At 43.0% G+C, this 23,673-nt stretch overlaps 1 protein-coding gene across 1 annotated transcript in view; it reads left to right on the top strand.

The window, feature by feature from the left end:
* The window catches only part of GRIK4 (glutamate ionotropic receptor kainate type subunit 4), a 236,032-nt gene that overhangs the window by 118,892 nt on the left and 93,467 nt on the right, over positions 1 to 23,673 (top strand). The window contains exons 9-10 of the mRNA XM_007955908.2: positions 9,117 to 9,224; positions 15,293 to 15,496. Of these exons, the coding sequence (XP_007954099.2) occupies positions 9,117 to 9,224; positions 15,293 to 15,496 (312 nt within the window). The remainder of the gene's footprint in view (positions 1 to 9,116; positions 9,225 to 15,292; positions 15,497 to 23,673) is intronic.

The following is a 23,673-nucleotide window of genomic DNA, read 5'->3' as shown; positions in this document are numbered from 1 at the left end:
CTGATCAGAGAGACATGTGTGAAGGTCCATGTCTTAAGGTCAGGGTAGTCTCTGTCTCTCCTAACTTGACCAAATGGCACAGTAGTAAATAAAGTTCACATCCATTTCATCCCCTAGTAATTTGCCGTGTGGTCCTCTCAGCAAGTTGTTTGACATCTCTGAGTCTTCTTTACATTCATTAATTCATTCAACAAAAACTTGTTATATGAAGTGGCTGCATTAAGCATTACTATTGTATGAAGTGCCTACATTAAGCCTGCATTTCTCAGGTGGGAATAATAGCAGAGCTGTTACACAGAGTCTGAGATTTATGCACACATATGGCTGTGTGCCCAGCATGCAGAGGTGGTCAGTAATTGTGTGGGAAATCTGACAGAAGCAGGACTTAGCCCACCTTGGAGCTGTGTCTGCTTCTCTAGAAAAAGCTAGATCCTATCAGTGCTGAGTACAAAGAACAATCGGCTAAATATACATAAAATATTAAATGTTATAGAGCCATGTGCACACCCACAATGCAGACAAGGATGTGAGGAAATCCCCGAGGGCTTTAAAAACAAATCTCTTTCTACCTACTTGGGCAAGAACAAAGTGATAAAATGACAAGCCTGAGTGCTTTGAGGAAGGAGTGAGAGGGCTGTGAGCTAGGATATGATGACTTTTGCAGGACCACATATCTCAGGTGACAGGGAGAGCTCTTCCTCAGCAGTAGGCTGTGGGAGTCCTGGGGACCACAACTGGGTGAATGCCTGGGCCTCCAGGAGTGATGTGCAGAAGAGGCTTGAGAGGTCATCCTGAGCGGCCAGTGCAGATACAGAGGCACAGAGAAAAGAAGTGATTTTGTGAAGCTCCTCTCAGCTCTGCTAACTTACAGGCACTATGCTAACATTAGGAGTTCTGGTGGTGCAGTGGTTAAGGTATTCAGCTTCTAACCAAACGATCAGCAATTGGAACCCACCAGCCACTCTGTATGATAAAGATGAAGTAGTCTGGTTCTGTAAAGACTACAGCCTTGTAGTCTGCTCTATAGGGTCACTATGAGTTGGAATTGGCTCTATGACAGTGGGTTTAGTTTTGATTTGGTGCTAAACTTAGTTCCCTGGGTGGCACTAATGGTTTGCCCTCAGTTACTAATCTAAAGATTAATAGTTTGAACCTACCAAGTGGTAATGTGGAAGAAAGACCTGGTGATCTGCTTCTATTACAATTGGAAACAAAAGAACCTCCCAGAAGACCGTATGGAGCAGTTCTATCCCATAACCGTATGGTCATCGTGAGCTGGAATCAACTGGATGACAATAATTTGGCTTTTGGTTTGGTGCTAAGCTTATCCTCCTCATCATCATCTTGACACTTTGTAACCACATAGCATGGTATTTAGAGGTATGTTCTTTGGGGGTGGTGAAAGCCTAGTTTGAATTTCCATTCTAGTACTTATTAGTGTATAACTTTGGGGATATTAATCACCTAACTTCACTAAGACTAATCTGTAAAATGAGCTTAAAAATTGTGCTGATGATTAAATGATACATGCAAGATTACTGGCATGTTCATATAACTAAATTTTATTGAGCACCTACTATAAGCCAGGCACTGTGCTAGGCTCTACAGGTAAAAGAGAGGGTAAAAACAGCCATGATCTCTGTGCTCACAAAATTTATAGTACTTCTCACTTATTAACTATCTCATTATCTGACATTTCACATTTACAACAATAATGACAAATCTACTATCTGACTAGTTTGCACATTAATGACATACATCTAGCAGTAACAAATACTGGGGGGCTAGACTAGAGTAATGCTCACTGTGATGGTTAAGCTTATATGTCAACTTGACTGGGTCATGATTCTTTGGCAATCATGTAATGATATAATTTGGCAGTTATGTAATGATGTAGCCATTCTCCATTTTGTGATCTGATGTAATCATCCTCCTTTTTCACATACTGCTGATGATCACATAACGACCTGGTCTTTGGATCCTAACCAAATTGATAAGTGAGGAGTGGGTGTATAGTAAGAAAGACAGGCAATAAACAATGGTTGCATTAATTAAATTAATAAATTGATTATGACCTAAGATAAATGCTCTGAAGGAAAAGAATATGGTCCTGGAAGAAGTTTGATTTTGAGAGATAAGGAAAAGTTACCTGGAGAAAGTGAACTTTGAGCTGAGACTGAAGTATTAACAAGCATTAATTAGATCAGGGTTTGCCAAAATTTTTTCTAAAAAGACCGCCAAAACCAAACCCTCTGCCATTGAGTCGATTCCAACTCATAGTGACTCTATAGAACAGAGTGGAGCTGCCCCATAGGGTTTTCAAGGCTGTCAATCTTTACTGAAGCAGATTCCTTCATCTCTGTACTGTGGAGCAGCTGGTGATTTCAAACTGCCAACCTTTTGGTTAGCAGCCAAATGCTTTAACCATTGTGCCACCAGAGCTCCTTTCTAAAAGGACCAGATGGTAAATATTTTAGGATTCATGAGCCATAAGGTCTTTGTCACAACTTGGCTATTGTAGCATGAAAGCAGCTGGCAAAAAAAAAAGAAATCCATTGCCATTAAGTCAATTCTAACTCAGGGTCACCCTGCATATTACAGAGTAGAGCTATACTCCATTAGGGTTTTCTTGGCTGTAATTTTTATGGACACACCAAGCCTTTTTTCCATGGTGCCACTGGGTGGGTTTGAACTGCCAACTTTTGGGTTAGTTGTTGAGCACAAACCTTTTGCACCACCCAGGAACCTTGAAAGCAGCTACAGAAAATACATAAATGAATGGGTATGACTATGTTCCAGTAAAACTTTATAAAATCAAGCAATGATCTGGATTTAGTCTGTGGTAGTGGTTTGCCGACCCCCAAACTAGATAAAAGAGAAGAGGGCTTGTGACAGGGGAATAGGAAATGTGCAAGAAGGAGAGAGTTTCAGGCAGGGAATGGCACACACAAGAGCTCTGGCAGAAGGAGCTTGTTGTACTTGGACACATGAAAGATGGTAGGTGCGACTGGAACACAGATGAAGCTGGAGAAGATGCGAGGTTAGGATAGAGAAATCGGCAGAGACCCAACCATACAGGGACTTATAGGCTGTGTTAAGGATTTTGGTCTCTATTCTTAAAGCAAAATGCAAAAGAAATGAAAGATTTAAGCAGGGGCTGGTGTGGTCATATTCAAGATCTTATCAAAGTGGCTCTGGCTGCTGATATGTGGAGAACAGAGAGAAGAGGGTCCTGGAGTGGATCCCAGTCTCAGGGAGGTTCTGTGGGAACTTGGACTAGGATGGAAGCTGGAGGGGGTGATCAGGCCTGGGGAAATTAACTGATGCGTCAGAGTCATCCATCCCTTTGGTCACAGGGTAAGGATGTTAATGCAGGTCTCCAGACTCTAAGGAGCTCTGGTAGCATAGTGCCTAAGGCACTTGACTGCTAACCAGAAGGCTGGCGGTCCAAACCCACCAGCCACTCCTCAGAAGGAAGGTTGGGCAATCCTACTTCCGTAGTGATACTGCCTTGGAAACCCAAGGAGGGGTCGCTATGAGTCAGGGCTGACTCGACGGCAAATAGCAACAACAACAACAACAACCAGACTCTAGGTCACACACTGAAGGCTCTGTTGGGAAGCAACAGAGGACTCTGTGGTCATGGCTCTTTGGGCAAGCTTTTTCTGTAATGTAATGCTGAGGGAGCAACCAGCTTGCTTATACTGACCCAGGGTCACATGGTGGACCAAATCTAGGTCTCTGACACTCACTCTTTCAATTGTACAGGTATTACCTTTCCAAAGGACTATGGGCATCCCATGCTGACATCATGGAGCCTATTCACTATAGCACACCCCTCTGCGCAACCACCCCAGACCCTCCTCGGTGCTGACTAATGACAACCTTGTGTGTCAGAGAAAAACTGTGTTCCATGAGTTTTCAATGGCTAATTTTTCAGAAGTAGATCATTAGGCTTTCTTCCAAGATGCCTCTGGGTAGACCTGAACCTCCAACCTTTCACTTCGCAGCTGAGTACTGCTAACTGTTTGCACCATCCAAGAACTCCATGCCCCCTTCAGGCCTTATTTACTCTTTCTTTACAAGCCATTCATCCAAGTCTAGTCTCTTGATTGCTCTGCCCAGTGGTCTTAAGCATGGCTACTGGAAGGGCAGGGGTTTTTAGAGACAGCGATCCTGATAATAGCTCACAGGGAGAAAAGAGACAAACATGCTGAAAAGAAAGCAAATTAACTTTTTAAAAATCTAGAAGTGCAGGGAAGTGGCAGTCCTCATTTCAGGAGCTCACTGGGCAACATCGTATCACAAGTATCATCATTTACATGGTAATAACACTGCATATTAAGGTAAAGATGCTTTCTGCTTAAGAGGGCAGAGGAAAGTATAATTCCTTTAGAAAGGATTTTGGAAAACCTTGTTTTGAATAAATAAAGTCTCCAAACTTTGAGAGCTTAAAGGAGCAAGGTTATTAATTTATATGGATTCTATGTGCCTTGGAGATGTCAGGTAAATGATGCTTTCTATGTGCATGCAAACATTTCCCATATCGGTTATATTTACCTAAATTTTCTTATTTGACTAAGCACTCCTATCATAAACTGTTTCTTCTGATAGCATTAGAATCAGTCCTTAAAAGGAGTACACATCTGTTTTAAATACTGTGATCCCAATTAAGCCTTGTTTTGAATCCTCCTTTTTCCGCTTACCAGCTATGTGATCTGGGAAAGTTATTAATTAATCTAGATTTCTCTTTCTCTCTCAATAAAGTGAGAGAGCAATGAGATTAGTATGTGTGCCTCTAGGGCCAGCACAGCCTGTGGATGGCTGGCAGCAGTGGTGTGCTAGAACCAACTCATGGACTGCAAGGGCCCATTATACACATCTTGTCTGGTGATGCCACTTTGGTAGCTTGCAGTCAGCCACAGTGGGAGTATTTACACCACAGCAATTGGCAAACGCTGAAAGTTAAGGACTTTTTTCCCAGAGAACCAGTTTTAAAATATTTGCCAGCTCACCACAAGTTGGCACTCCATCACTTTGAATCTCTACACTTTTGCCTTTTCCTGTCCTCATGTTTGTAACCTAAATTGCTCCTTCTGCTTTGTTCTAATCCAGCTAGCGTCTGAATCGCCTAGGGCCATGTTACAACAGACCTCTGGGCTCCACTCCTAGAGTTTTTTATTTGGTCGGTGTAGGGTGGGGCCCAAGGATTTGCAGTGCTAACATTGATCCTGCAGATCTGGGAACCAAACTTTGAGACTTGTTTTACTCTGTCTAATAAACTAGAGTCTACAGTGCAAAGCCCTTTGTGATATATAGAAGAGATCTCATGTCCTATTTCAGGCAATGATATTCAAAATTAACAAATATTTATATGGTACTTTGTATATACACCATCTCATTTAATCTCTTTAAGAACTATATGAGGTAAGGCAATACTTACTATTTTGCTGCCGCTGTTGTTGTTAGCTGCCATTGAGTCAACTCTAGCTCATGATGGACCCATATAGAACAGAATGAATTGTTGCTTGCTTCTGTGCCATCTTTATGATTGTTGGTATGTTCGAGTCTATTGTCGTGGCCACTGTGGCTTCCAGCTTAAGGGGCTCATCTTCCAGCATCATATCAGATAATAGTCTGTTGTGATCCATAGAGTATCATTGGCTAGTTTTGGGACATAGATTGCCAGACCTTTTTTCCTAGTGTGCCTTAATCTGGAAGCGCTGCTGAAACCTGACCACTAGGTAGAGGTGCAGTGAGAGTAACAAGCACTTGGGCCAATCTCTGAGTTGCATCTTTTCCCCCAATTTCAAGATGAACAGACATTGACAGCAGCAACATGTCAGCAGAAATACCATCACCCCCCCCCCTTGTCTGGCTGTCTCAGGCAAGTGCCTTTCATACCTGTGTGCCTCAGAATGTCATTTTGTGCCTTGTCTGGCACCCCCTTGGACTTGCACCCAGGGGCAAGTGTCCCCCCTCCCTATTTCATTATGCCTCTGACCATAGGTGCTGGTGTTTAAAATACTGGTGGCATGGCATCCAGCATCATAGCAACATGCAAGCCACATTATGGCAAACTGACAGGTGGGTGGATAAGGCAATTAGCATTTTAATCTCTATCTCATAGGAAGGTCACACAGCTGATAAATGGAGAAGCCAGGTTAAACCCCAAACCCAGACACACTGCCATCAAGTTGATTCCTACTTATAGCAGCCCTATAGGACAGAGTAAAACTGCCCCACAGGGTTCCCAAGGCTGTAAATCTTTACAGAAGTAGACTGCCTCATCTTTCTCCTGTGGAGTGGGTAGAGGATTCAAACTGCTGACCTTTTGTTAGCAGCAGAATGCTTTAACCATCACACTACCAGAGCTCCTAGAGTAAAACCAGGTCCTTCAAATCTGCGGCCATTGCATTCACAGTGCAGGTCATACAATGCTCAGAGGTGAGTAGAGGCTGAACTCCAGCCTGCCCTCTGTATGTCCAGCAATGGAGCCATAGCGACACATCAGCCCAGAGGGACACCTTTTTCTTATCTTCACCAAGGTGCCAGATAGGCCAACAATGGCCCTGTCCACATCCATACTCCTTTCATTCCAAACCCTAAGCCTCTAAACTGGTGGAAGGGGAGAGGAACTGGGAGAGACAGAAAGAGAGAGAGTGAAAAAGTGAAGGAAAGATTACTGGAAGCATGGTCCAGACTGCACATGTGGGCATGTGGAAGAGGCTTACAAAACAGCTGTTCCTACAGGAGGTTTCAGGGCAGGTGTCAGCAGGGCGGAGCAAGGGGATTTGGCTGAAGGCAGAGCCACAGATTGTCAGTGATGAGAGCAGTATCCTCTGCCCACCCCTGGCATGTGTGTGGCTTCAAAGGTGCCCAATGGGTAGGGCAATTAGCCTATATCCCAGGGTGCCTGGCTCTGTCTTTCCCTTTCCCTCCCACTGCTTTCTGCAATTAGATTGCACTGAGTAATAGCTGCCAAGTGCTTTGTTGGATCTGATGAGTTTATTAATTTCTTGGGGGCTAATGGGAGGGTGGGAGGGAGATTCATTTCCTGACTAGAGCCTGGGGGCTAATTAGTCTCTTTGCCATGTCCCCAGAGGTAGAGGTGGGGGTGGATCATTGTTCAGACTGTAGCTCTAGCTCTGGGTAAGTCATTTCTAACCTTGTCTTTGGTGTGTAAGACCAGGGCTGAGGCTTCCTAGAGCATGGTTGATGGGATTAGGGCCCCTGAGAACAGAGAGGTGGAGGTGGACATGTGGGAAGGGAGACCCAAGGTCTGACTGGCCTCACTGGTGTATTGGTGTAAAGTGTAGGTTTAAGTAACAAGTAGGATTCTAAGACATTCAATCCCATTCCTAACATCCAAATGCTGGCATTTAGCCCCCTTACTCTATGTTCTATCCAAACATGGCTCTTCCCAGCCTAGGAGGCCATCAAAAGCCAATTCCACCCATTTCGGAAACAGAAACTCAGCCTCCAAGAGAAGAATCAGTTCATCGGACTTTGTGGGGTGTCGAAACCAAGGAGAAAAAAAGTTCTGTATGCAGAGTTTTAGCTGGATGGCTGAGGCCCCTTCAAACCCTGCCCTGGTTAGCCTGGCCTGCCTAGCGAATGGCATATTAGTGACCAAGGGTGAGACAGATCTTTATTTTTCTTGGAGCTTTCAGGAGAGGAACCCAGAACCCAGCTCTGGGGAACAGAGCCACATGGCATCCATGGGATCTGTGAGGGTTTTCCAGGGAAGCTGCTGTTGGAGCTTGAAGATGCCTGGCACAGGCGGTTGTGTGCGTTTCACTGGGTTTCTAGCCAGCTGTCAGCCTCCCTCCTGGCTGCCCACCTCAAACTGCTCAGTAGCAAAAATGATTTGCCAGGGACTCCAGCTAGTAGAAATATACTGGGATTGCAGACTTTTTTTTTTTTTTAAGTGTTCTGAGCAAACAAACCATCCACCACCAAACACACACACACACACACACACAATCCACTGCTGTTGAGTTTAGGTTTAGATAAGTTTCTAGAAGTAGGTAAGTTCCCACTAAACAGGTTGTGTGTGGTTTTTTTTCTTTTCCTCTAAAAGTCTTTAAGAGAAAAAGTAAGAGGAAGGAAAATAGCATTTAAATACATTCTCACATTGACCCAATGAAGTTTCTGTTATTGTTCCCATAAAAATAAAATACATACAAGGAAGCAGAGATTCAGTAACTTTTCTGAGATTTCATAGTTGGGACCCATGCTCCTGGGTCTGGCTGAATAATGTAACACGGAAGGGGCACATACATGATCTCAGTTGGTCCTCAGAGTGGCTCTGTGAAGAAGGCAGGGCAAACATGGCCATCCTCATGTACATACAGGGAAACTGAGGCTCTAAAACTTTCCTTAGTTCCAACAACTAACAAGGAAACCAATCAGGACGAGAACTTGGGTCTTCTGTCTTCTGGTTCATTCATTCATTCTACTATTCAGCAAACATTCATTAAAAAACTCCACTGCCATCAAGTTGATTCCAAGTCATAAAATCCCTATAGGACAGAGTAGAACTGCCCCATAGTGTTACCAAGGCTGTAAATCCTTGCAGAAGCAGACTGCCTCATCTTTCTCCCACAGAAAAAAAAGGCCATTCATTAAAGGGCCTAGTATATGCCAGTATATCATCCTTAATCAGTTAATCAGAATTATTGAAGGTAGGCTAAAGCGAAAGAGCAGTCGTGGCTGAGTCCTGCCTTAAGAAATGTGATTCCAGATGTTCAATAAACTTCCATGTGAGAGAACGTCCCTGATCCCATTCCATTCCTGATTTTTCCATTTTCCTTTCCTTTCTCTCACATTTCTCCCACCCCTTCTCTTAGCCAACCCAACCCAATGCTGTATAACAGTATCCCCTTGCCCTAGTCCATCCCCTCTGCTCCATACTCTGTGTCCTCCCTTTCTTGTATGTTTTAAATGCCACCCAACCAGAGGCAGAGGATTGTCCTCTCAGCTTCTTCCAACCCTGGAGGCCTGGCCTATGCCCACCTTCCCTGACCTAGATATCTTCAGGACCTCGGCCACCCAGGCTCCCCAGCTTCCTCCTTCTCCCATTTCTCCTGGTCCTCTCCTGTTGGTCTTCTCAGATTGGCCAGTGGCATGTGGCGGAGGGCCTCAGCATGGACAGCCGCCTCTACGCCTCCAACATCTCCGACAGTCTCTTCAACACCACCCTGGTCGTCACCACCATCCTGGTAAGCGGGGTGCTCCCTGGGCCTCCCAGCTGCAGCTCTCCAGGGTTTCCTCCCCCAGCTCCAGGCATTCACAGGCTTCCCTTCCCAGTGAACAGAAGATGGGAGCTCTAATCACAGCACCGAGGCCAATTTATGACAGTGTAATTAAACTCAAGTTGCTGTTTCTTATGGAAATTATATTTGATGAGTTCCACAGCATCTGGGGAAGAGGGATGGGGTGAAGAGACACTACAGTATGTGCATGCCTCTTTCAGGGGCACCCTGACAGCTGGGCAGCTATGCACGGCCAAGGGAAGAAGACCTTATGACACAGGTGGGAGAAGCCCATCTGGGGGCAGAATCTAGGGCACTGGGTTCTCCCTGCTGTTTCCCAGCTGTGGCCACCTTGTGGGTGCCTCCCATATGCAAAATGGGTCCCTCCCCCTCTCCCCACATTCTGAGTGAACACTTGGACTTCTGTGGGTTTACATGGCCTGAAACATTATTTCCAGATGGTGAAAGGAGAGTTCTCCTTCATTTTCACAGGGCAAAGACCATCTGCCTTTTTTAATTCAGAAATTATTGAACCCCATGATATGCCAGGCACCGTGCTCAGTCCAGAAGACATAAAGATAGGTAAGACTCAGTCTCTATCTTCAAAGAGGTTGTGATTTAGCAAATAGGATAGGCCAACTGCATACAAGGGAAGTTTTCTTCCCTCCTAAAAACATCATGCTTTAAAAGATTGTCAGTTAAACCAACTACATAATTAAGCCATAATTAGTTTGTCTGTCCCTGCCTCCTTTAAAAAAAAAAAAAAAACTAATCAAAAGCATTTCTTTGCCTGGAACAGCATCTTTTCAGCCACAGATAACTAGTGTTACTAACTGATATAATTCAAGCCTAAAGCAAAGAGACTTGACATATTAGTTAGCCTGCTCAAACTTATTATTGCTAAATGTGCAAGATCTGCAAGTTTCTGTTTATTTTAGCCTTTTTGAGATAATACAGGAAGCTCAAGGACCTCTACCACTACCTTCATGAACTCCTGGGACCCAGAACTCTAGAGTAGTAATTATTGGGCTACTGTATGTAGAGTGTGATAAAAGAGATGCAGAAAAGAGGTGCAAAGCTATTGCTGTGGAGTTTGAATGAGTGAGGATCTCATCCCACCAGGAAGGTTAAAGCCTTCTGAGAGGAAGGGATGTCTAAGGTGGGCTCCAAAAGACAAAGAGAGTTGGGGAGGTGCCAGTAAATGAAAGAGAGTATTGTCAGGTATTAGGGAACTGCTGACAAGTACAAGTGGCCCAGGGAATAGGTATTGGTAGGGAAGGAGAGAGACGTAAGGCCAAAAAAGTGGACTGGATCCATATTGTTTAGGAACTTGAATACCAGGGTGTTGAGTTTTCCCTTCTTTGGGTAGGAAACAGGGTCACTGAATATTTTTATTCATTCAATGAATATTTATTGGGCACCTGTTCTGTTTGCCACTGTTCTGGGTACTTGAGATATATGTCAATGAACTGAGCAGTAAAAAAAGGTCAAAAAGTAGAGTGTGGAAAGGTTTGGCAATGCTGAGAGGGACTCCCAAACAGGGACGTGAGGTTTAGCCTCACTGAGAAGGTGAGATTTGAGCAAAGCCATGATGGAAGTGAGGAGAGAGTCAACTGGTTGTCTAAGAGAAGAGAATTCTGGGTAGGGGAAACATTAGAGCAAAGGAAGAAGAGAGAACTTCCAGCTCCTAGTGTTTTATCTGAACCAGCCTTAGCTTATCTATCTGAACCAATATGATGATGTCAGAAAAAGTAGAGGATGGTGGTGTCCAAAGCCATTCCAACTGGAGAGCTGAGGACAGCCTGGCCAAGCCAGAGAATGGGTACAGTGTGATTGCTGGGCTATCTTTTCCTACCTCTGAAACATCTCTTGAGCCTCCTTTCTGTCCCCTCTATCCATCTTCATTGCCTATACCCTAATTCAGACCCATGTTACTCCTTTCACATGAACTCCTGGCATGACTTCCTAGCTAGGTCCCTTCTCACTTGCTCACCCTGTGGTTCCTTTCCTGTCACAGCAATCATTCTAAAACCCGAATGGTTCCTGTCATTCCCTTAAAGTTCTGGAGTGGCTCCACAGGGCCTGCTGCCTTTAGCTTGGAATAGAAACACTTCATAATCAGGCATGGCCTACTTTCATTGCTTCCTCGCCACGCAACTGGATGTCTAATGTTGCCGGTTTCCCAGCATCTCCTCACCATACTATGCCTTTTCTTGTCTTTGCACGTGCTGTTCTCTCTTACCAAGGTTTCATGGCTTTTATCACACTCTAGTCAGTAGACATTTCCTGTTCTGGGACCTCAGGAGTTTGTGAAAGTAGTGAATGCTCCCTCAGGCCCCTGGTGATCATGTGTGAGTTACATCCGGCAGATGGTAATCCTGCATGATTCATCTCTTAAAACTGCACATATCCATGTTGTCTCCTGCTTCTGTCAGTGCACGCTTGTTACCACCTGCAAATACATAGAATTAGTCATAGCCACCATTCAGTGGGGGAGCTCTGGTAGCGTAGTGCCTAAAGCACTTGACTGCTAACCAGAAGGCTGGTGGTTCAAACCCACCAGCCACTCCTTGGAAGGAAGGTTGGGCAATCTACTTCTGTAGTGATACTGCCTCGGAAACCCAAGGAAGGGTTGCTATGAGTCAGGTCTGACTTGACGGCACATAACAACAATAACAACCATTCAGTGGTAGAATTCTTGCCTTTCATGCTGGAGACCCGAGTTCAAATGCTGGCCAATATATCCTAAGTGTGGCCACCACTGTCTGTAGGCACATGTTGTGATGCTGGATGCTTCAGTGAAGCTTCCAGAATAAGATGGACTAGGAAGAAAGGCCTGGTGATCTGCTTCTGAAGATCAGCCAGTGAAAACCCTATGGAACACAACAGTCTGACTACAACTGATTGGCCAGTGTTTTTGTTCCGTTATCGTGGGGTCATCATGAGTAGGGAACTGATTTGATGGCTGCTAACAATAGCAGCCTTTCCTTGAACACCTGTTCTGTGTCAGACTCCAGACCTTGCATACTTCAGACAATATTTCAGTTCTCCCAGCAGTCCTGCAAGGTAGGCTCTCTAGGCCAGTGCTCAGCCCCCCATATTTTTCAAAATGCCAAGGACCCCCAACCTTTCTAACATTTTAGCTCTCCAATATGTTTCTTCCCCCAAGAACAGTCTGTATATACTTACTTTGAATATGTAAGTACATTTTAAACTAAATTAAGTGTAGAAAGTATTTGGGATGGAGAATTTTGTGACACTCATTGGGGCAATTAAGATATCTTGGTCTGTTGACAAACTAAGGATAGAAACTCCTGGCCATGCCTTGTCCATGAAGCCTTTTCAGTGTTTTTCATTCACACAATCAGCACATATTTAATGTTGGAGGCAGGTGGGGCATACAGAAGGACCCAAAGAGTCAATCCCAGACTTCATGTACAGTCTACCTAGGGAGCAGGTGCAGATAGCAAAACATTGGAAGATAAGTACGAGGGCCCTGACTGTGAGTAGGAGTTCTCAGAAGTGGGTTGGAGTAGGAGGTGATGGAACTCCAAGACAGAGATGATGAGTTAGATTAGGTTAGAGATGAGGAGGGAGAAATCCTTGAGCTGAAGATGGCATGTGTGGAAGGCAGAGAGATTGGCCTCTCACATTGACATGACAGTGGACTTGAACCACATTATGTTCAACCCTGAGCTCCTCCCTGACTTACCTTTGCAGTCTCCCATTCATGAGGCATATAGACTGCTTTCCCTATCCTCCCCTCATGATATCTGGTCTTCTGACCCTCTGTGTTTCCCCAACCCAGTAACCCTTTCCAGTGTGAGCTCAGCAAATCAGCATTTCAGCACATCCCTCTCTTAGCTTCAAGAATCATCTCTGACATCTCATTCCTGCCTGTTCCCAACCCCAAATATCCTTGCCTTGGGCTTTCTTTCCCTGATTCCTATTGTTGATCTGCATTCAGCCTCCTGACTCCAGCTGGACCTTGGTAATCTCTGTTCTCATCTCTTGTTTACTACTTATCACATCCCTAGAGCAGTTCTGCCAAACCTCAATCCCACCTGCCCCACTTTCAACACAGTGCTGGCAGATGGAGGATTTCCTCAGCATCTGGCCTCCTCACCTTTGCTCTGTAGCCACACTCATGCTCTCCACCTCACCTCCAGGCCCACTTCCCAGACTCACATTCATCTTGATCTCACCTCCCTTCCCTGGTTCCTGGGACCTTGCTCTACCAACTAGCCCTTCTCTTCCTTATTTGTCTAATCTATTCTTTTCTAGAGATTCCTTCCTTTCTGCCTACAAATAACTCTGGTCTCTCCCATCCTAAAGCATGACTACCATCTTACTTACACCCTGCTGCCTTTCCAGCTACCCTCCAATTTAGAGAATCACAGGAATTGGATGGACTCATGGGTTCTCCCAATAATGCTGTTTGCAGATGGGGAGCTGAAGCTTTCAGGATAGACATGACTCAGAGCAGTCAGAAGGAGAGGCATTCTCCTCCTTGCCATGCTGCACTCCTTCTTGGATTTCCTAACTTTCTCAGAATGCTGATCCACTCTCACTTCAGCACCACTTGTACCTTCCTTAATCTTACCACCACCATGGAATCTGCCGTCTGAAGGGTCACCAGTGACACCTGATCCAGATGCCCTTTCATAGTCCTGATCTTTGTGTGGGAATGTCTGTATTGTCCTTGAAACTCCTTCCTCCCTGACTTTCATGACTGTGTTATCCTGATTTTCAGCCTTTCTGCCCACTTTATCTTTGTCTTCTATGACCCTCTTCATTTTACCAGTCACTGAGATCAGGTTCTCCCCAAGGTCCTATTCTTATCTGCTCTCTCTCAATTCTTCCCCCTTGATGGTCTAACATATGTTGTACCTTCAGCTATCACCTCTATACAGAGGCCTCCCATTTTCTGTCTCCCATATTACCCTCTCTCCACATTTCACACATCCAGTTGGGCATTCCCTGCTAGATAATCTACCAACACCTCAAATTCAATATGTGCCAAATCCCCTTCCCTCTCCAATCTGAAAATCCTTCTCCTCTGTATCCTCCCCAACCAATCATCAAATTTGTCCTTTTCTGTGTCTCTTGCATCCATTCAGCTCTCTTCAATCCAAATGGATCCAATCCGTGGCTCAGACCTTAGAATCTCATACTTGGAGAAGGTCTGTCCTCATCCTTTGATTCTCCCTCTCTGGCTAATTAATACTCTTTACTCACAGCCTTAAGTCTTTAAAATCCTTAGGGCTCCACTATACATTGTGTCATGTAGTCTCCTCATCCTGGCATTCAAAGCTTATACTGACTCTAATTCATGTTCTAAGTACCTCCTCCCCCACTTCTCCACACAGCTCATGATTCAAGTCAACAGGGGGTCTATGAATAGGCCGTGCTCCTCTTACCCTGATTTATGCCTTTGATCATGCCTTTCCCCTTCATTCATACTGCTTTCATCTGTTAGTGTTCTGCCATCCTCCAGATTCCAGCGTGGATCCACCTCTTCCATGGCACCTACTCTGGACATTTTGCCAGAAGTAACTTACCCCTCCTCCCAAAGCTATCATGAACAGATCATGCTCTGCCTTGTATTGCAGTTGTTTGTGTACTTAGTCTTACCCAATTCATTGTATCTTGAGCATCCTTGTATGTCTGAAACAATAGGTATCAAAGCAGTAGATCTCTGTAAAATAAGCAAAAGGAAGAAAAGAAATAAGGGGATAGAGGGGTTTGGGGTCAGATAATGACCTTAAACAAGATGGAGGGACTTCAATGTCACTCTCTATGCAGTGGGCACCATTGTGTATTCCTGATAAGAGAAACACCTTAATGAAGGAGAGCTTTGGGAAGTGAGTTGGGGAAAGAGAGCTTATTGCCACCTCCAAAGTAGCCCATTACTCAAGCCACTTCACTCCTACTCCATGTTCTCCCCAACTTGCTCTACTCCTGTCCCTCCCCATCATGTGTGGCTGAGAAGCCAGAGCTAAGATGAGAATGACAGCTGCCCAGTTTTGCTGCAGGAAAACCCATATTTAATGCTGAAAGGGAACCACCAGGAGATGGAAGGCAATGACCGCTACGAGGGCTTCTGTGTGGACATGCTCAAGGAGCTGGCAGAGATCCTCCGATTCAACTACAAGATCCGCCTGGTCGGGGATGGTGTTTATGGTGTTCCTGAGGCCAACGGCACCTGGACAGGAATGGTCGGGGAGCTGATTGCTAGGGTAAGGAAGGGACAAGTGATTTGGACTTGGTGTTGGGTGGGTAGGGAGATAGAAGGGCATATATTTGTGTTGTGTGTTCATGTACCTTCCATTTATTCAGGCAGTCAGTTAATAGTATTTTTTTTTTAATTATTGTGGTAAAATATATATATATAATGTAAAGTCTTCCATTTTAACCATTCTTAATGGTACAATTCAAAGACATTAATTATGTTCACAATGTTGTGCAACCATCATCATTATCTATTTCTAAAACTTTTTCATCACCCAAACAGAAACTCAGTACCCACTGAACAAATAACTCCTCATTTCCCCTCCCCTAACCCCTGATAACCTCTAGTCTACATTCTTTCTCAATGAAGCTGCCTATTCTAGATTATTTCATGTAAGTGGGATCATACAATATTTGTCCTTTTATGTCTGACTTATTTCACTCAGCATAATGTTTTCAAGGCTCATCTGTGTTGTAGCATACATTGGAACTTTATTCCTTGTTATGACTGGATAACATTCAATTATATGTATGTACTACATTTTATTTATCCACTCATCTGTTGATGGATACTTGAGTTGTTTCTACTTTTTGACTACTGTGAATAATGCTTCTATGAACATTGGTGTACATGTGTCTAGTTGACTTCTTACTTTCAGTTCTTTTGGGTATATACCTAGAAGTGGGATTGCTGGATCATTTGGTAATTCTATGTATAACTTTTTGAGAAACCACCACACTGTTTCCCACAGCACCTGCACCATTTGACATCCCCACCAACAATGCATAAGGGCTCTGATGTCGCCACATCCTCACATATTCTTGTTATTTTCCACTTTTTAAAATAATAACCATCCTAGGAAGTGTGAAGTAGTATCTTATTGTGGCTTTGATTAGCATTTCCCTGATGATTAATGACATAGAACATCTTCTTATGTGCTTATCAACTTTTTTTTTTTTTTTTGGTCTTCTTTGGCGAAATGACTTTTCAAGTCCCTTACTCATTTTTAATTGGATAGTCTTTTGGTTGTTGACTTGTATGACTTATTTATATATTCCAGATATAATCCCTCATCAGATACACAACTAGCAAATATTTTCTCTCATTTTTTGGGTTCTCTTTTACTCTCTTAGTAGTGTCCTTTGAAGTACAAAAGTGTTTAATTTTGATCAAGTCCAACATACCATTTTTTTTCTTTTGTTATGCATGCTTTTGGTGTTGTATGTAAGAATCCATTATCAGCTCCAAGGACATGAAGATTTACCTCTGTGTTTTCTTATTAAGGTCATATGGTTTTAGCTCTCATATTTAGGTTACTGATCTATTGCAAGTTAGTTTTCATGAATGGTGTGAGGTAGAAGCCCAACTTCATTCTTTTGCATGTGGAAATCCAGTTGTCCCAGCACCATTTATTGAACTGACTATTCTTCATTAATTAAAAATTAATTGGCCATAGATATATGTCTTTATTTCTGGACTCTCACTTCCTTTCTATTGGTCTGTATGTCTATCCTTATGCTAGTACCATACTGTAGCTTTATAGTAAGTTTTGATATTGGGAAATGCGAGTTCTCCAAACTTTTTTTTCAAGAATGGTTTGGTTATTGGGGCCCTTTACAATTTCATGTGTATTAGAGGATCAGCTTTTCTATTTCTGTAAAAAATGACTGTTGGAATTTTGATAATGATTGCATTGGATCTGTAAATCATTTTGGGTATGAATGCCATTTTAACAATATAAAGTCTGCCAATCCATTAACATGGGATGTCTTTACATTTATTTAGGTCATCTTTAATTTCTTTCAGGAATATTTTGTAGTTTTCAGTATGAAAGTCTTTTATTTCCTCAGTTAAATTTATCCTTAGATATTTTATACTTTTAGATGCTATTGTAAATGAAATTGTTTTCTTAACTTAATATGCAGATTGCTTATTGCTATATACTAATATAGAAACACAACTTATTTTTGTGTGTTGATGTACCTTGCAACTATGCTGAATTTTTCAGCTCTAGTGCCTTTTTGTGTGGATTATTTGGGGTTTTCTATATATAGGATCATGTCATCTGTGAACAGAGATAGTTTTACTTCTTTCCAACATGAATGATTATAATTTCTTTTTCTTGACTAATTGCTCTGGCTAGAACTTCTAGTACAACGTTGAATAACAGTGATGAAAGCGAGCATCCTTGTCTTGTTCCTGATCTTAGGGGATCTTAGTCTTTCACCATTGAATATGATGTTAGCTATGGGAGCTCTGGTAGCATAGTGGCTAAAGCACTTGACTGCTAACCAGAAGGCTGGCGGTTCAAACCCACCAGCCAGTCCTCAGAAGGAAGGTTGGGCAATCCTACTTCCGTAGTGATACTGCCTCGGAAACCCAAGGAGGGGTTGCTATGAGTCGGGCTGACTCGACGGCACATAACAACAACAACAACAACATGTAGGTTTTACATAAATGCCCTTTATCATGTTGAGGAAGTTCCCTATTTTTATTTTTTGGAGTTCATTTATTTATTTTTAATCGTGAAAAGGTGCTGTGTTTTGTCAAAAGCCTTTCTGCATCAATGGATATGATCATGTGTTTCCCCCTTTATTTTATTACTCCAGTGATTAATTTCTTATGTTCAACCACCATTCCATCCCTGGAATAGATCTCATTTTGTCTTTTGTGTAATCCTTTTAATATGCTTGAATTCAGTTTTCTAGTGTTTTACCATTCATACATTTTTCATTTATTTGTTCATGTACTCCATAAGTCTTTATTGAGTAGGCACCATAAGAAGCACTGGTACCATACTGATGATGTACTGCAGTAAGGAAGGAGTGTGTTCTGTGGCAGTGTGAATAAGATAACCATGATTTCTGCCCCATGGCTCTTTCATAATAGCATCTCTTACATGTAATGAAAATTTGGACCAATTATCACATACTAATGAATAATATGAACTAGAAGGACAGATCTGTCCTGGGAGAAGTGCAGCCAGAATGCTCCTTAGAAGCGAGAATAGCCAGACTTCATCTCACCTGCTTTGGTCATGTGGTCATAAGGTCCATTCCTTGGAGATGGATATCATGCTTGGTAAAGTAAAGAGTTAATGAAAAAGGAGAAAACCCTCAATAAGATGGATTGATACAGTGGCTGCAACGATGGACTCAAGTATAGCAAGGATTGTGAGGATGTCACAGGATGGAGCAGTTTTCATTTGTTGTACGTAGGGTCGCTATGAGTTGGAGCTGACTCAACAGCACCTAACAACAACAACAAGTGGATTTGGTTACAGTTTTGAGTAATCCAAGAGCTTTTTGTTGGTTCTGATTATTTTGTTGCTCATTAACACCCCCTGGTAGAGTTTGGGCAAGCCCTGGGAGAGTAGAGCAAACCTACATCAGCTGACTTTGACATTTGAGAGATACTGTCAAGGGAGACTGGATAAATAACGGAGGAAAATGGATCAACTGTCAAAGGAGTCACAGATATGGTTATTTTGTTATTTCTTGTATTATTTTCTGCTATCACTAAATGTCTTTTTACAGATCCAGGGCCGAGGTGGACTTGGATAGGCTGTAGATTTTCAGGGTGCATGTAGAGACTTGATTAAAATGCAGGTGAGCATCATAGGATGTCAGTCATTTGTTAGGTTAAAGCAAGGGTGTAAGAGCATTCTTTCAGGGGGAAATCTGTTGCTTTCTTGGTACACACTATTAACATCTGTAAAAATTAATTATATCATTACTAATTCACTGTTCATATTTCCATAACTGAGTTTGTATGGTCAGGATAGGTGATAGGCACCCAATTCAGAGAACACAGACCTAGGTTCTGGATGTGACCTTGAACCCACCATTTTTTCTCTCTGCTTTCCAAAGGGGAGGAAGCCCTTGCAGCTCCCCTGCAGCTTCCAGCATGTGCCACACAAGGTGCTTTACATACATCATCTCTAATCCTCTCCAAACATATCTTTTAGCTACCTGTTATCCCCATTTTAGAAATGAGCAATCTGAAACTCAGAGAACTGAAAGCACTTTTCCAAAGCCATATACTAGTATGAGACAGAGTTGAGATTTGAACCTAGATCTGTCTAACCTCAAAGTCCGTGTTCTTCCTACTAGCACCTTACCTCAGCTGGACTTTGAGGTCATGAAGAAAGGCACAGCGTAAATCCAGGCCCTTTCTTTTTCATTACTTTTGTCTTCCCTCCCTCATGCTCTGCCTTTCATTATTTCTTTCCTTCCTTCTATTTATTGAATTAATATGATCTTAACCATTTATATGTACAGGCAGTTGCAGGGTTGCAAACGTCTGACTTAATGTTCAATGCATAGTTATGAACCAACCCCTATAAAGCCCATTATATTAAGAATTCAAGGTACGTGATAGTTCTTAATAACAAATGGGTGCTATTTTGCAATGTGCATCAAAACATTATAATTAGATGTTTTAGTGTATCTGAAAGTGTTTCTTTATTATTTTTTATGCATAGAAAGTTTCACTATATACTATATACTGAGACAAACATTGACTAACCGACCTTAGATACAAACTGTACCTAATTGTTCTAATTTACATACATACTTAGAGACAGATTGAGGAATAGAACTCGTTTGTAATCCCAGGACTGCCTGTACTAAACTGGGGATACAAGATGAAATTTTAAGATCCTAGTCTTCAAGGATGAATTCATTAATTGAGGTGTTAATCTTTGACAATACATTGTGAGAAGTTATATATATATATATATATATATATATATATAAACCTATGGCAAAGCAATTTAATAAGTGAGAAGGGAGGGTGCCTAGGAGTTTGCCTGGTAGTAGACAGCATTTGCAAAGGCACAGCAAGGTTAAACAGCAAGACTTGTTCAGGAACTGTGAGCAGCCCAGTGTGACTGGAGTCCAGAGTGAGCTGGATCAAAAGTGAGGCCTCCGTCACAGAGAGGCTTGCAAATGGAAGAGTGAGAAATAGACAGAAGGCTGCCAATGGCCTAGGGAGCACTGGAGGATTATCACAGCAGGGGTGGGGGTGGTGAAGACTTCTGGAGGGCCTCCTGCTACTTTTGAGACTCAAGCACACCCTGTGAATGATATAACAGAAAAGATTTGCTCCTGTTCTCTACAACCCTGGACCCTTCCTGAAATAGTCTCTTGTTTGGATTCCACTGTGGAGATGCTGCCCAGTGGTTAGACCAGAGAAAGCTGAAATGCCTGGTCCTTTCCTTTCCTTGTTATTGATATACTATCATCTTGAGCCTGTTTTTACAACCCCCTTGGGCTGCCTGGTGACTGGGAGGCTAACTTCAGGGATGCCAGAGTGAGTGCACAGCCATCTCCTTACTAGGCTCTTAGTGAGCTGTGACAAGGAATGACAAGAGGAGGAGAGAAGCCTGAAACTCAAGGACATGCACCTACATACTGAACAATGTGCTCAACCAGACGAGGATCTTAAAATTCACCCCACATCATCTTTCAAGCAAAAACACTGCTGCTTTGGTCTCATCAAGATTTGGCTACACAGTATTAATTAATCAATCTGTCAATCAGTCTATTAATCTGTTAATTCAATAAATGTGTAATGAATACCTTTCATTATTTGAGATATTGGAGATACAATGGGAGACAAAATAAGCATGGGCACTGCCCTCATGGATCTTATAGGCCAGTGAGTGAGACAGATATTAATGAGTGATCCCGTTAAATGTGATAAATGCAAGGGAGGCTAAGTACAAGGAGCTATAAGAGCACATAAAGGGGAATAGGATTCAGTCTCATGGGGCAGGGCACAGGTGTAGGGGGCAGGGAAAACTTCCCTTGGGAAATTATGTTTGTGTTGACATTTGAGGAATGGGTAGGAGTTCCTGACCAAGGAGAAGGGAAGAGCATTTCAGCCAGATGGCTATCTGAATGCTATTGGGGTTAATCCTAGGCAGGGATGGGTGATAATGGTACCCCACCTTACCCCAGATAGAAAGCTTTGATATGCCTTCCAAGGCATTTCCTAGGATTACAAGAGCCCTAAGCCCTGGATCCATCTTCTATGATCCCTTCTCCAATCTTCACAGGAAAACTTCAGAGACTGTAATAACACAAGATGCCCTTTAAGAACCCCTTGGGGCTATCAGATATTCCAGCTTGGAGACCTTAGAGGTCACTACATCTTTTCTTTTCTATACCAGGACCACTTGGCATCAAGTTGACTCCAATCCCATGTGTCTCAGAGTAGGACAGTGCCCCATAAAGTTTTCAATAGCTGATTTTTTGGAAATAGGTCATCAAGACTTTCTTCTGAGGTATCTCTCAGTGAACTTAAATTTCCAACCTTTTGGTTAGCAACCAAGCACATTAAACACTCAGAGACTCATATATATATACATATATAACCAAACCAAACTCACTGCCATTGGATCAATTCTGACTCATAGCAACCCCTGCTGGGTTTCTGAGGCAGTAAGTCTTTACAGAAGTAGATTGCCTTATCTTCTTTCCATGGAGCAGCTGGTGGATTTGAACCACCAAACTTCTGATCAGCAGTCAAATGCCTTAGGCATTACACCACCAGAGCTCCATATATGTGTGTGTGTGTGTGTGTGTACATACATATGCACACACACCGTCATCGCTGTTATTTGCCATCGAGTTGGACCCGACTCTTAGCAACCCCTCCTTTGGTTTCTGAGGCAGTGTCACTATGGAAGTAGATTGCCCAACCTTCCTTCCTAGGAGAAGCTGGTGGGTTTGAACTGCCAGCTTTCTGGTTAGCAGTCAAGTGCCTTAGGCACTACGCTACCAGAGCTCCTATATACACACATTGTTGTTGTTGTGTGCCGTCGAGTCGGCCCCGACTCATAGCAACCCCTCCTTGGGTTTCCGAGGCAGTATCACTACGGAAGTAGGATTGCCCAACCTTCCTTCCGAGGAGTGGCTGGTGGGTTTGAACCGCCAGCCTTCTATATACACACATAGCTACCTATAATTCTAATATCTAATAATACCCATTGTTAACATTTTGTTGTCATTTCTTTTTTCTTCAATAATGAATGAATATATATTTTACACAAGCTCTTTTTGTAAATGTGAGATCTTACCATATATATGGTTTTGTGATCTGTTGCAAACTATTTAATAGCTAAATCATCAAGACTTGAGGACCAAATGGATGTGGAAGATGAAAGAGAGGGACAACAGTAGGATGACCCCTAGATTTCTGATTTGGACATATGGGTAGATGGTGGTGACTGCCACTAAGGGGGAAAATCAGGTCTGAAAGGAGGAAGGAAGATGAATTTAGCTTTGGAAATGGTGACTTCAGAGTGCGTTTTAGACATCTAGACTGAAGATAGAGATAATGGAGTAAACAATGAATAGGTGGCTACTGGAGTTACAAGTGGAGAAGGAATCAGGCAGAGAGAAAAACATGTTCAAGAGGGAGACAGAAGAGGAGAGCCTGTGAAGGCAAGTGAGAGTGAGTAAGGAGGCTTTCCAGAGAAATATTGTAAAGTCAGTACAAAAAAGCATTCATGAGATTCAGCAATACAGAGGTCACTAACAAGAGCAGGTTCCATGGGTGGCTGAGGTGGAAGTCATATTCCAGTGATGAGTCGTGAACAGGGAATGAAGATAGGGAATGGAGATAGAAGTTTGTAGATGGTTAGCTTTCACAGAAAAGAAAGATACAGGGTTGCAGATAGAGGGGGCTGTGGAGCTGAGAGGTTGGCTATGTAAGATGAAACAGTGTATATAAAAGGCTGCTCAGAATTGAGCACAAGTATCTTATGGAGTCAGCCTCAGGGATCCAGATGAGGAGAGGGAACCCAGGCCACGCCCCACAAACAGCGAGGTAGGAAAGGAGGGAGAGGACAGAAAAGGCACAGGGGACTGGAACAGATGGAGGAGTCAGCTGCAGGGATCCAGGTAAGGGTGGCTGGAGAGGTTTCCAACAGCTAAGTGAGAAAAACTTGTCTGTCAGTTTGTCCTACTGTGATGATGTGTTGCTATGAGTCTTGAGGCTGTGCCACTGGTGTTTCAAACCCAGTGGGGTGCACATGGTGCACAGGTATCAGCCTGGCTTGCAGACTGAGACAGACTAGGAAAAAGGAAGAGGCCATCAACTTCTCAAAGAATTGGCCAGGGAAAACCTTATGAATAGCAGAGAAACACTGTCTGATACATTATTGCACAACTTTAT

The sequence above is a fragment of the Orycteropus afer genome, unplaced genomic scaffold, assembly GCF_000298275.1.
Source record: "Orycteropus afer afer isolate SDZICR_OR568_19922 unplaced genomic scaffold, OryAfe1.0 scaffold00545, whole genome shotgun sequence".
NCBI classification, from domain to species: domain Eukaryota; kingdom Metazoa; phylum Chordata; class Mammalia; order Tubulidentata; family Orycteropodidae; genus Orycteropus; species Orycteropus afer.
Note: the sequence above shows the minus strand (reverse complement) of the source record. Positions and strands in the feature narration are given on the sequence as shown.